At 44.6% G+C, this 13659-nt stretch overlaps 1 protein-coding gene across 3 annotated transcripts in view; it reads left to right on the top strand.

Annotated features, from left to right (window-relative positions):
* Positions 1 to 13055, top strand: part of LOC128915648 (6-phosphofructo-2-kinase/fructose-2,6-bisphosphatase 4) — a 53794-nt gene extending 40739 nt beyond the window's left edge. For 2 of the 3 annotated variants that reach the window (XM_054216320.1, XM_054216318.1), the window contains exons 13-14: positions 1288 to 1352; positions 9493 to 13055. In XM_054216320.1, coding sequence (XP_054072295.1) covers positions 1288 to 1352; positions 9493 to 9552 — 125 coding nt within the window. In that variant the 3' untranslated portion in view covers positions 9553 to 13055. Of the gene's footprint in view, positions 1 to 1287; positions 1353 to 4594; positions 5801 to 9492 lie in introns of those variants that run through there. The other variant, XM_054216321.1, reaches the window with a different exon arrangement.
* Positions 13056 to 13659: the final 604 nt, after the last annotated feature.

Genomic DNA, 13659 nt, shown 5'->3' with positions numbered 1-13659 from the left:
TCCCTTTAGTTTATATTTAAAGCTTTCCACATGATGGGGTTTTTTTCAGGTCTTGAACTCAGCTAGTGGTAAGGACTGAGAGTTCCCAGTGGAATCGTGTCTGCTGTGTAACCAGTCCTTAGTCACAGCCAGCATCGGGGATCAGAGCTTTCTTTTGCTTGGTGTCAGGGCTCGCGAGGGATCTGTGAACAGGATGACGAGGGCACTCTTCCAGTGGGAGATCTGTGCTTTTCCCCCTTAAAATCTGGGGGTTTTTTTGTTGACTATTTCTCTTGAGTGCTAGCCCTCCTGCAGTGTTTGCTCAGTGTTCATGACAAATGGGGTTTCTCAGAACAGGCTTTCCTAAGGGAAGGCAAATATTTGCCTTACTAATTTATATGATTTTTTTTTTTAAAGTGCAGTGGTGTTCTAAGAAAAGGCTAAAATGTCCTTTCTCTGTCATGTAGTAATTCTATGGACTGTGTTACGACTTCAGGAAATAGCAGAAAATTCTGAAACCTGTTTGTGATAAAAGGTGGACTCTGTGGTATGTCAGAGGAATTTGACTATTGACGAATGTTGTGCGAGATAGTAGGTAGCTTATAAAAGTCATGTTCATGTGAGATAAGAAGGTGTTTGACAGGCAGATATTGCTTAAAATGGTGTGGCCACAGTGTATTGAGTAATTACAATTCTCTAAGTGGGTCAGGTTATACTACCTGAGTAGTATTTGTCTCCTCTGACTGTTCATTTTTTCCTTGTTTCCCTGGAGTTTTTCATTTTTGAGTGAAAAGGGGAATTTCCTTTTTAGAAGTCAATTTTAAAGCTCCATTTAGCTGGGGGTTAAAACTCTGTTTTGCGTGTGTAGAGGAACGGGGTTGCCAGCAACTATGCGGTGTACCTTCTCATAATCATTTTTATGTTTTAAAAAATGAGAGCAGCATTTATATTTTGTATTACAATGAGATTCTAAGAAGTCCAGGATGTTTAAAAAAGCAAAAAGATGCAAATAAGAACTTTCTGACTGAATGTTGTTGTTTATGTATATTTAAAAATGGGAATTTGTTTCAAAGAAAATACTGATAAAGCTAAGGTGAGACTAGGAGATGGGTGATGGGATTGAGAAGAACGTTCATTCTGGTGGAATAGATTCATTTCAATAGTTTTAGCTATTCAGAATTTGGGAAACCTAGTGTAAGTCAGAAGGGGGAAAGGATTAACCTTCCCCAGCTCAAAATTAGATTTCCTCTTTACTACAACTTCATTTTTAAAGCAGACCAATTCTGAAAATGTGTTTTCTATCAACAGGATGTAAAGTAGAATCCATATTCCTGAATGTTGAAGCTGTAAACACACACAGAGATAAACCTGAGGTAAGAATATTTTTCAAGTCGGAGGACTTGACGTAATGCACCAGCTGAGCTGATTCCCATTGTGGTTAGAAGTGGTTTGATAACTCAGCTGAGCATACTGAATTGTACGTATCAAGCTTTACTACTGGTTTGCTGTAGGGGGGAGGGAGGAAATCATTTTTATTGAGCAAATTTATCTTGCATACAAGCTCTAGCTGGAGTAGTTTATCTTCAAAAAATGAATGAGAATTTGAAGATATGGTATCAATCTAAAAACTGTATAAAGTTCTTCCAGGGTTTGTCATTCAGCGGAAGTAGTGTGTAGTCAAAAAGTATGTTGTTAGGAATGCCATGCTTATTTTGGAGAGAGCAAATAATGAAATCATCAGCTTTTTTATCACTGCGATCATTGCTGTATGTGAAAAAGAGGAATTGATGATGCCACCTGTGTTTTAAGCCAAAGCTGGAGAGGAAGACTAGATTTCAGGATACAGCAGAACAACTGGGGAAAAGGAAATTGAGTGTATTTGTAAAATGTGAGGGGAGATAAGATGTCAGACCACGGCAGCTTCGTACTGTCCCTGTGCCAGGCACGCCGTTCTCTGTGCTCCTAAGCGTTGACGTGAGCTTGGGTTGATTCTGCTGCTGGCGCAAAGCTCTTCCTTTGCTGCATTGTGAAAGTTACATAAAATCTGTCATGATTAAAAATTTCTGGTTCCCTTGCAGATCCTCACGCTAACGCTGCTAGGTATGGCACTGATTCCGTGCTGAGGTTATGAGCCACGCCTACTGGTGAATTAAAAGTCCGTTTGATAACGTGAGGAAAAAAGGGCTGTTTGTGGTGGTTTTCAGAATAGTGATTATGATAAAAAGGAATATAGTGATAAATGTGCTCGTATGTGTGTATTCCAGGTGACACAAAATGCCTTGCTTATATGAGGGTACCCGTCTGTGGCAGTTGTGCAGGATTCATGCTGGAGGGGTCTGCAAAGAAGTTTTGTTTTAATGACTTGGGTATTGTGAGCTCTGAAATACTGACGTTGGGTCATTCACAGCCAAGACTTTTTCTATTAGATAGTTGTGTTGCGTATTTCCTCTCCCTTCCCCTTTCTCCTTTGTTGTTCTGTTTTACCACTTTTGTGCCTTAGTTTAGTTTGTTAGGTTTAGGAAATCCATTCCGTTTTCACAAAGGTGTTGGAGAAGCACGGTGAAAATAGATGAGGGTGTCTTAGAGCAGGTGTTAGGTTATCCGTGTTAAATAATGTAGATCACATGAACACCTTCAGTTTGGCTGTTGAAATATTGGTGCTGAATTTACAACTTGGTAAAGCGTCCAGGGAATTGCTGTTGGAAATGCCACTTCTCTAACTGAAGATGTTTATTTCGAGGGGGAAAGCTCTGCCTGAATCACCAAGTGACTCTTAACGTGTCTGGCCCTGATGTGGCCATGCTGACATTGGCCTTGGGCGGTTGTATTCCGGTGCGTGTAGAGGGTCATGCAGGTAGTTGTATTGCAGTGGGCACAGAGACACAAAGCTGTTTATTTAGAACAGAATTAAATTGAGTTAATGAATTTTAAAAAAGGAAAAAAGGAGCAGAGGCATTTTTATTTAAAAAAAAACCAAACAAACCAAACACTCTTCTCCCTCAGCCCCTAAAGAAAGCCAGACCAGTGAGGTATGGGTGATGACACGCTGTTCATTTAGTAGGGCTGAATGAAGGACTGCGTTGATCCCGTCTGCATTTAAATGCTGCTCGAAGCACGACGAAAATTTCAAAAGCTTTCATTTACATCACCTACAAAAATGTTAATTACTTCTGTAAAATTAAATTTTCAAATAGTCTATTGAAGTCAAAGCATTTAATTAAACACAGCATCACAGATAACAACATCGTTAAACAATGAAACGATTTTGATTAAGAATTGCCCAGTGTGCGGTTCTGTGCCCCCGCAAGTAATTTGCAGCCTGTGTTTCAGAGCAGCGCACTCACGCCGTTCTGGCTGCAGCTGAAAGCATCTATTTTCACATTGCAGAAGCACGGGCAAAGCACTGGAGTATTTGTTTGTAGGATGTGTAAACTTCATTGTGTGACGATGATTTGTCTGAAGTGGATTGAAGCCTTGTGTTTGTCAGCATTGTAGTGGCTGAAGTTCTTGACCTTTTCAAATGAAGGAGTCTGTAGTCTTTTTACTGAAAATAATTCAGGGGAGTTGCTACAGCTGTTGCTCGGGTCCCCTCTTCGGGCCAGAAAATAAGCACTGGGGTAAAACGTTGACTTTACACCTCTGTCCTAGCAAGTGACAGATGGGGAGAGTGCTCGTGGCAAGAAACCCAGATCTCCTTTTTGATTTTCTGGGGGGAAGGGGAGAGAGAAATATTACTGAAAACTGAGTTTGCTTACGACAGTGTAAACCGAGTAAGACTCGTGAAGCCCATCAGCACAAAGTTTGAAGAATTGGCAATGATTTGGCCTAAAGCGGTCCAAATCTTAGATCGAGATCTTGGAAGGCGCTTGGGAACAGTATATCACAGTCTGCTTTCTTGGTAGAAGGGAGAATACGAACTGCACAGTCTTTGGGACTTGCAGTAGGTGGTACCATGGTGGTACCATGGCAGGCGTGAGTCCTGAGCCATGGCTGCGCTCAAAGCCGTGCTTCCTAGTGCCAGGGTTTGGCTGCGCCGATGCTTTGGCTTTCTTTGGTTTTGAATAACTTGCTGCATTGAATGTCATGGTTTTTCTACAGCCTCTGCAAAATGAAGTGAGATCTGGTTGGTGTGATCAGTCTTGAATGGTTAAGGCGTCCGCGAAGAGATTTTTCTGTTTGGTCAGGTGCAGTAGATTGCCTAGAAGACAAATAAATGTTAAAGTCTTCCCTTGGGAAAGAAGTATATGGCATAGTTCAACAAAGCACTCAGAGTCGCTTAATGGATAGACGTGTATGTGCTGAAGCACGTGTTTAAGTGGATTTCTGCTTGGGCCTGTAAAAGGCTTCCTCCTGAAAATGAATGACTTGAGCTTTCGGTAATATTATCAGCGTGGGATCAGCGATTACTGTAAATATTTTTTTCCTGCTGTCTAGTTCTGGGACACAAACCAGCTCTGTCTGCTGCATTCTTGGGGTGTGGGGGGGTGTTAAAAAAAATAAAATCTCTGCTTTTAAATAAACGCAGCCGTTTACTTGTGAAGGAATCTGATTGGTATTTTTGTTGCTCTTACTGCTGCATGATAAATATTTCCTCTGTATTTTTATTATTATACAGAATGTAGACATTTCCAGACCTCCCGAGGACGCTCTTGTAACAGTCCCTGCTCATCAGTGAATCCTGTGTGCTGGTCAACTATCGAACTTGGGGTGCTGTTTTCATCCTACTACTTCAAAATAAATTGAAAAACTAATCATTCCAATCACTTTGAAATAAAAAAGCCCCACCCAAACCCAACAACTCAAAACCCAAACCAAATGTTTGTACAGCTCATAATTTGAAAAAAAAAAAATTACCAAATCACAATAAAACTGTACTGCACTGGTTAATTTATTGTGGATGAGTTATCAAACATCGATCGGCTGTCACTGGAATGCTGGTTTTGTAAATTGCTGTTGTTTAAAGATCCTGCAGCCTTAAGTGTTATTGCAACAGCCAGCAATCATATAATGTTAGTTGCAGTGTGTTTATGAAAGCCATGAAACATGACATCCCGTGTGAGCTAAGAAAAAGTTGAAGTTTGTTTTCTAGGCACCAGTATTATCTATTTCAGTGCCCTTGGGAGTGATTGGACTGCTAAGTAGCGTAAAATAACCATCCATAGTTACTGTAAAACCTTAATCCTGCTGATCCATAGCACTAGTGCTTTAGATGTGCTAATTAATGATGTGCTGTTTGAAGAGGGCAGCAAGTTTTCAGTTAGTTCCACAGCAATTATTCAAAGTACAGGAATGTGTATAAATGTTTTTAATATACGACTTCTCTTAACAGCTGTTCTACATTAACTGGGCTTTAGGGTTTGCCTGCTGGCAGAAGTGATTTTAGGTTTCCTCTTTTCCTGCTTCTTGTACGGATGTGGGTGATGGAGCGTGTATAGCTCTGCTCCCTATGTTTTGTACCCAGATTTTATCGAGGCTACAGTAAGCAGTGTTGGCCATTGCAGATCATGGAAGCAGCGTTAGCCTGATGGTTTTGTAGCTGGGTTGTGGCTTGCCTTGAAAGGGATGGAAACGGGAGAGTTTTCCTCCCTCTAGTAGGCGTGGGATCTCAAACCAGCGGCGTACACATCCTAAACTGAATTGCAGCAAAACCTTTCTGAGGCTGAAGAAGATGCAGCTCGTCTGAGGTGTGGTGCCGTGCCTGGGCTCCTTTCTCTGTGATGTTACAGTGGGCGAGCGAGGCAGCGGGATCCATCTGTGCCATCGAAGCAGCTTTGTTTTAGGTGGCATCGAGTCTGGGAAAGGCAGAAAATCACCGAATCCTGCAACTCTTTTGTGTAAGCAAGAGTGGTGTGTTGTGGAAAGCTTTTACCTGCTAGGCTTCTCAGGTGGTACGTTTTCCAAAACAGGGATTTGGGGGGGGGGGAGGGAAGTGTTACATATCTGCACTTCTAAAATTACATGGAAGTTTTCAGAGGTTTATAGCAATCGTGAATGTCTGCTATAACAAATAACCTGCTGGCCAGAGAGCCTCCCGCTGTACCACTGGGTATTTAGTTAATCCAGTGTCCCAGGACGGGCTGAGACTGGGGGAACATGGATTATTTTCCTCTCTCTGTTGTGACCACGACATGGGAGTGTTTTGTCACTTTTCCATGTTTAATTCCCCAGACTTTTGGCACGCGCTTTGCCATGAAAAATGCCACAGAGGAGATCTGGGCCTGCTGTACCCGGTTGTGCATGTTAATTAGTGAGTCCAGTTGCTTTTACATGAGAATTGAGAGGTTGCAGGGACACTGGGCCGTAGTTGGGTAGAGACACCGTGCCCAGTGCTGTCACCTCCGTGGGCCACGACTCAGGAAACGCTGGGCAAATTTAAACTAAACGCATTACATTTTTGATGGAGCCAAAACGTGCACAGGCGTCTGCTGTGGAAAAACTGAGTTTTGCTGCTTGGAAAAGAATGGCTTGGGCTGTCGGAGGACGCGGAGGGTGAAGATGGAAGGGGAAGGGACTTGGCCGGAGGGGGGTGCTGGGCTGGCCTGCTCCTGGAGGGGGGGACGCGGCAGCGGCACCCAGGACCCTCCAGGGACGGAGGGACAGGGACGCCAGCTGCTGCCAGCCCCATTGCCTGGGGCTGCTTTGCTGAGCGTAAGGCTCATTGTGCCAATGTGCCCAACCGAGTGAAGAGGATATTTAAATACAGCTCTTCGCTCTAAGGGGTCTCCTGTTACGGCAGGATTGCTTAATCATTCTCTCCGGGTTATTTTCTCCGCAAAAGAAAAGCCTGATGCTGGGCGGGAGGCAGCAGTGACAGTTCGTGGCGCAGCTCGGGGAGGGAAAGCTGGCTGATGAGAGCGCTGGATTGTGTATATTGTGCTGTTTATTCCTCTCTTTAGGCCTGTGCTGGTTGTTCAGCTCTGCAGGGCCCTTATGAACTGCATCTGCTTCGGCTGTCTTCATGGCTCCTGTGCCCTTGGGGCCGCCTTCCTGCGAAACCTTCCCGTTCTGCTGTGAAGATCGCCTGTAGCTAATCAAAGTAAAACTAACGTGAAGATTGCCTGTGGCTAATCAAAGTAAAACTCAGATGGCAGTCTCTGTCCTGCTCAGAAGCCTGTAACGCTTTGTTTTGGGGGGAGGCTCAGTTCTATAGGAAAAAAACTGTACAAAGCAGGGGTTAGTACAATGAGGAGAGGAGGAACCTTGGTAGAAATAGTATTTTTAAAAGGCGTGTGTTGGTTTTATTCCCGCTCCTCGTTTCCTGGGCTCCAGACCGTGTTCCCGCTGGTGTGCGACAGTGGTAGTGCTGTTCCCAGGGCGGTGCCTTTGTCCAGGTGTGCTTATGGCACTGCTGAGCAGTTGCAGGGACACCTTTTGGTCCCAAAAATAAGGCTAAACCCTCGGTTGTCTTTCTAAGAAGCAGCACCGCTCTTGTTGCATGACTTCTCGCTCTCCATGCCCGCAGCTAGTCTGGAAGCGGGGCCAGTCCCGGCTGCTGTAGTCTAATCTAACGTGATTCCTGTGAGTAGGGATCCATTTACCATTAATGAAGATATTAGTCCCTTCCGAAGCCTCAGTTCATCTGGTCTTGCACCCGGGTATTCTGTTTGTCTCATAACCCCTGGGGTGTTACTGCGAGGGTTTGTCCCAGGTGGAGGTTTCTTTCTTCAGCGTGCGTTGCTTCTACAGCCTTTTCCCCTTCGCATTTACGCTGAAAGATTTCTTGCTTTCAACTTTGTTGATGGCGTATCGATATTCCCTCTTGGGGCCGTCTCAGTTGCTAAGATGCTGCTTTCATCTCGTACCTCTCATTGACTTAATAAGCTGAATCTTCTGCCTTGTCTTCACCACCTTGTTTCCTTTTAGTTTCGTGTTCTAGCTCTCTAGTTCTTGCTGCTTGTGGACTCATTTCCAGTACCTCTGGATTCCTGCGTAATCGATGCTCCGTTTCACGCTCCATTTAATTTTCTTTGAATCAACAACAGATGCTCAGCTTAAAAGATTTTAGCCAATATTCTTGGAGTGCCTGTGGAGACATCTCCGCAGTCCCAAGGAATTTCTGGGTATGTTGTATCGGTTGCAATGAAAAATACAAATAAATGTAACAAATGCCAGCATATTTTGGTTTTTTGTGTGTTTGGGTTTTTTTTTTCTCCTTGTAGTCGTGTAGAGTGTGACTTGTTTTGCCAAGTCCTCACGTTCTCTGGGCAGATGCCAAAGGTTTCTCGGATTCCTTTGCTGCAGAAGAGATGCTACTTGTAGAAGCTTCTTCCTGAAATAGGGTTGTTGCTGTTCGTCCCTTCAGAGGGAGAAGTCAGCGTGGGGTGGGCAGCGTGCCGGGGGGTGCAGAGATTGCCAGGACTTGGATGACTCTGCCCAGCAGCATTCCCGTGTGTCTTCTCAGAAACCTTTGCTGTGCTGGGTGTCTTTGTGGTGGAAGACAGGGTGATCCCCCTGAGGGCTTGAAGGCTGCTGAGAAAGGAAAGGTCCGACATCAATGTAGGAGAATTGATAAGGGCAGAAGTGACATTGGCTCACTTCAACCCCCAAGTCAGATCTGGTACTGCTTGTTTATCTCCCGTTTTCATAAGAAAATCCTTGAAACTGGGGCCGGGGAGGGGAATGACTTGCTTTTCAAGTTGATGGGACTGGTGGAGTTGTGCGTGTGCTGTCTGAGAGCATGTGCTGGGAGTCCCCTCGCTGTGTGGGGCTCTCCTGTTCCTTGAGTTGGACTGAAGAGACATACTTTGGAAGTAAACTCTAATAAATGGTTATAAAACTGCTGAAACACTATCTGATGTCAGCGTGACGTCTGCCAGTGTGCCCGTGTATCCTGAAGCGCGTTTAAACTTCAAGTTACCAGCTCTTGAGCGAGTTATTCAGATTCCTTCCTGACTTAGCTGCTTACAGACAGGGTCGGAGTTGGCTTTAAAGCTGTTGGGGTTAAGGAGCCATTTCCTGGAGCGTGCTCAAAACAAGGAGAGATGGGCTTCCCTCCCTCCGGTCCCTCCGGGTTTTATCGGTTCTTCTGTGGTTTATGACCTTCACTGGGTGGGTTTTTTTCTTATACTATATGCATAAAGACTAGAAGAGGTAGTGGCTTAGAAAAACGTGGTTAAAAGCGGTGGTTGAAGGAAAACAAGTCTTAGAAAACATAACGTTGTGACCTGCGTATGGTGTACAGAGACTGATTGTCTTACCGGACCCGGTCTAATACATGTCTTAAAGATGCTGGTTCCCTGGCAGCAGAGAGCCTGTGTTTAGATATCTGAGGGACTCGGGCTCTGCAAAGTGCGTCGTGGCTGGGACGAGGTGTAAGCCTGCTCCTGCCTTCTGCTCACGGGCTGGGACCTTTCTGTGCCTTTTACAAAACATCTTGAAGAAATAAGCGTTAAAACTCGCTCATCTTTTTGCCGCGTGTAATAGCCGTGTGTTAGGCAAAATTACGGCTGACCACAAGACCCTTGCTTTAAAATCTTTTTTTTTTTTTTTTTTTTTTTGTCTTTAACTTTGCAGAATGTTGGTGTGGATCGGTCAAGAGAAGAAGCTTTGAGGACAGTACCTAACCACCTATAGCTCCCGTCCCCGGGGCAGCAGCCCGTCCTCCAGCGCAAGAGCTTACCAGTAGCAGCTCAGGGCCCGGAGAATGGAGAAGGTGTCGCCGAGCGAGTTGGAACCAACGCGCCTCCCCTTCACTTTTAAGACATTTCGAATGTGATTCGGCTTCTTTGGAGAAAACCTGTAGTTCTGGATAACCCCCAGTGCCGAAAGGTATCAAGTAAAAAGATTTCTGGGAAGCAGAGTTAAGAGTCGGTTTTAGATTTTTCGTATGTAAACTTGTGCAGTTTCAGTGGGTTTTATTGTTCATCTGTGGATACTGCAAGATGGTTAATTGCCCGTGTCAATTTTACTGTCAGATTTTAACTAGATTTTACTTTCTTTTTTAAGTGTTTTTCTAAGAGTTCCTCTCATTTTTACTGTGAATGATTGCCTAGAATTACATGGAGATTTTTTTGATGGCGTGTTTAACATAGGTGAAATTCTACATTTTGAGCATTGGAGGCTTCATGTTGCAAAACTACTTAAATGGGAAAGCCTGGCAGCTCCGATAGCTTTTCTGTGTTTTAAATTAAGCTTTGGTTTGCCAACTATAACTTGAGTTTTTCTGAAATGGGGAGACTTTCCCCTCGAAAAATAAAGCTGGGTTTGCCACCTGAAAGATTCTGCTGTTTTAGCAAGATTTTAACATTTTCCAGGAGCCAGCTGTATTTTGGAGGGCCGTGGAAAACACGGTCTAAAGTGGGGGACGTGAGTGTGAGTACAGGTAGCAGGAACGCATCGAGAGAGGAGGAGTGTCGTCCCTTCTGCTGGAGTTACAGGAGGGGATGAGCGGCTTTTCTGAGGCTGGAAGGGAGGGGAAAAAGGATTCCGACTGTCAAGGGCTGGAGAAGCTGCTTGTCTTATTAGTGCTGTCATCTTTAAATTTTTTTTTTAGGCAATTTTTGGAATGAATTTCAACATAAAAGTCTATGTTTCTCTCTTATAGCCACATTTAATACGTACATCAGGAAAGAGTACAGAAAGGTTAGGTGGAGTTTAACCCTTCTAACAGCTCATGCGAGAAAAACACCAGGTAAATTCTGAAATTACTTTTAAGGTGGGCACACCTGCCTTGTGTGTTTTTCATGTTGTTTTTAAGCACCTTCCGCTATCCCAGTTCTTTGATGCTCTTTTATACCTCGTGAAACTCCAGTGCTAAAAATGGAATTTTCTATGTCTGTCGAGGCCACGAGCTTTTAACTGTACTAAATGAACGTGTATTCTGTGTGTGTGTTACCAGACGCCTGAAGCGAGCTGCCAGCACCGCTGCTGGCTCTTAGTTCGGAAATGAGGAGAACTATTCTTCGGTAGTTGGACTGTGTTTTTTCTAAGGACTTCTTTCTGTTCCATTCATTGAGCTTTTACCGTGTATGTTTTGGGGTTTGTTTGTTTTGTTGTTTAGGGTTGGTTTTTTTCTTAATTCCTGTGTGAAATACCAGACCCGTGTAACATAGTTTTGCAGGCGAGGGCTAAATTGTCTTCTGTTTGTGCAGGGTTTATAAAATAACATGCTGCTGTTGTGATTTGTTTCAATAAGCTAATTTCAGCAATATATTCCGCTCTGGAAGTAAGCCATACCGTATCGCTGGTTCCGTTGCAGAGGAGGAATGCGTAGGGTACGGAGCGACCAGAAACACTTGCTTCAAGCGCTGCCGTCTAAAGCTTTGTGTGTGCGATCCACGCGTGCCCTGACCCCCATTTCACGTCTTTATTAATTCAGCTGTGTCCGTAGTTGTTGTGTGAGGAGAGAGACCACGCAGCTACTCGGAGAAGTTAATTTATTGATGCGTAGTTACCAAGGCCACCTGCGTGGCAAAAACGTAGAAGCGATTTCCCCTCCCGATGTGCTGCGTGTTCAGCGTGGGAAAGCCGGGCTGTGCTCCAGGCAGCTCTCGCTCCTCTGGACCTCCGCTGGCCGGCCGTGACCGGGAATTGTTAAACAGTTTTTAAATTGAGAAAGTCGAGAGTTTATCCATGGTTACAGAGGGCAAATCCCAGGAGACCGTGTTAGGAAAGCGGGGTTTTACGGGCAGGCTGCGGTATTTCTTCAGCTGGGACCTGGCTGAAGAAACGTGGTGGAAGGAGAGGTTTCCTCTGGCAAGAGCTGAGCCCGAGGACTCCTTCCCTTGGCTGGCGGCACGGCTGGAGCTGTCTCCCCTCTCTCCCTTCCTTTGTTTTACCTCTCCCAACTTTCAGAGGTGCTGTAAAATTCCTTAAGGCTAAATGTTTTATGTATAGTAGGTATTTTTGAATATACTGCTTTTGAATGTACTGTGGTGAGTGTTTTACTAAGTTGGGTGTTCAGTAAAAAAGAATTGTAAACAAGTGTAAATAAACTGTTATGCTGATACTTGAAGAGGGGGAAAAAAAAAAAAACCCATGAAGTTGTGTGTTCTGCTTTAGGAAGGTACTAAATCACTGACTGCATCCACTGCATCCCACCCTTCCTAGCGGGCGAGAGCAAGTGCAGGTAACGAATGTAGATTTGAAGCGTGTGATGGGTTCTCCCTGGGGTGTCGCCACCTCTCCGGAAAGGCGCTGCCGAGAATTGCAGATTACGGTCACTGTCTAAAAGCTGCGCTCGTCCCTCACCCCTGACCGAACCGTCACCGACAGCGTCCTGACCTTGTGTATTTGTACCCGTGTTTATTTTACTGCCTTCGGACTGTTAATGCACTCGCTAGCTCAGATGCAGTCTCTCAAATGGGATTAAACTGTCTTTTCTTACATCGTTGGCCTTTGTCGTAATCTTTCAGGCAAATGTAACCGTTTGACCTTTGATCCAAGTAATAAAGATCAAATGCTAGGACGTGGGCTGATGCGTGTTTCTTTCCGTGCCCGTTGGCAGTAGCTGAAGTGCCAGGTCAGCGGGTTTCCACAGCTTTCGGAAGCATAGGAATTGTCGCTTGATTAAGAGAGCTTAGACATAGGCCTAAGAATTAATTTATTTACTCCCGTCAATTGCTTTGCTCTGACAAATAATTAAAGTAACAAACTCGGTAACTGAGGAAGAAGTTGGAAGAAGGTATCAAATAAATACAAGTCAAGATTTGCACGCAACAGAGGAGGAAGGTAAGACTTTATTGATTTTACCTGGTCATTGGTGTTTTAAGATCTGATTTGCTCCGAAAGCTACACTCTTCTTATAGTGTCTTCCAAATGCTGCTGCTTTTTTGAGAAAGCTGAAAACCAACAGCACGATGCTGCTTTCTGAAGGATAAGGACAAAATTAATTACTACTTTGTGGTTTAGGATTGTGTATTCAAATGTTCACGTCTTGTTGCTCACTGGATGCTCTTGGGCGGTAACCACGTCTGTCTCCTCCGCCAGGTGGAAGGAGCGTTTTCCTTGTATTTAGCTCTACCGTGTATTTCTGTTTGTGTGGGAGGTAATTCCGTCTGTTTGTTCTAGAACTTTTAGGCTGTGTTTTGGACAAAATTCTTTAATACCCCCATCTCCCTGTAGCACAAGGATGGCCCAGACCATGGTGCTTGAGCAAACCCATCTGTTTGCCGTTGGCCAGGTAGCCCTCGGGCACAGTAGTTCAGCGAGGAGGTCCCTGAGCCGTATGGCCCGCTGTTACTCCAGAGCAAAGCAGGTAAGTGCAGTGAGCAAACCTTCCCGCGAGCAACAATTACTACTTCTTATAATTTATTACAACTTCTTGCCCTCCACCTACCCAGAGCTGCTGGCAACAACAAGCTTTTTGCTTGGGTACAAGCATCCAGCACTTTCTGATGAGAAATGGCAAAGCAGAAGTGATTTAGTAGGTTACTTGAAGAAAAAAAAAAAACACCAACTCGCAGAGTAGCGCGTGTCCCTCCTCTCAGGGGGGGGGTCGTGTAAGGGCCTGCGCCGGTATCCAGGCAAACCCGCTCTGTTTGGAAATGCCAACTGTGTTCTGAGTGGTCCAGCCGCGATCCGCTGTGCGCTTCGATGACATCCAAGTCAGTGGATGTCTTCTATTGAATTCTAACAATTACTTGAATTCTAACAATAAGCTAGAGCTGGTTTTAGAAGGAGAACAAAGGCGGCACTGTATTTTTTTGAGTCTTTATGGAGGGGTGGGTGGGTGATACCTTT

Source organism: Rissa tridactyla, chromosome 10 (genome assembly GCF_028500815.1).
Source record: "Rissa tridactyla isolate bRisTri1 chromosome 10, bRisTri1.patW.cur.20221130, whole genome shotgun sequence".
Taxonomy (NCBI): Eukaryota; Metazoa; Chordata; class Aves; order Charadriiformes; family Laridae; genus Rissa; species Rissa tridactyla.
Note: the sequence above shows the minus strand (reverse complement) of the source record. Positions and strands in the feature narration are given on the sequence as shown.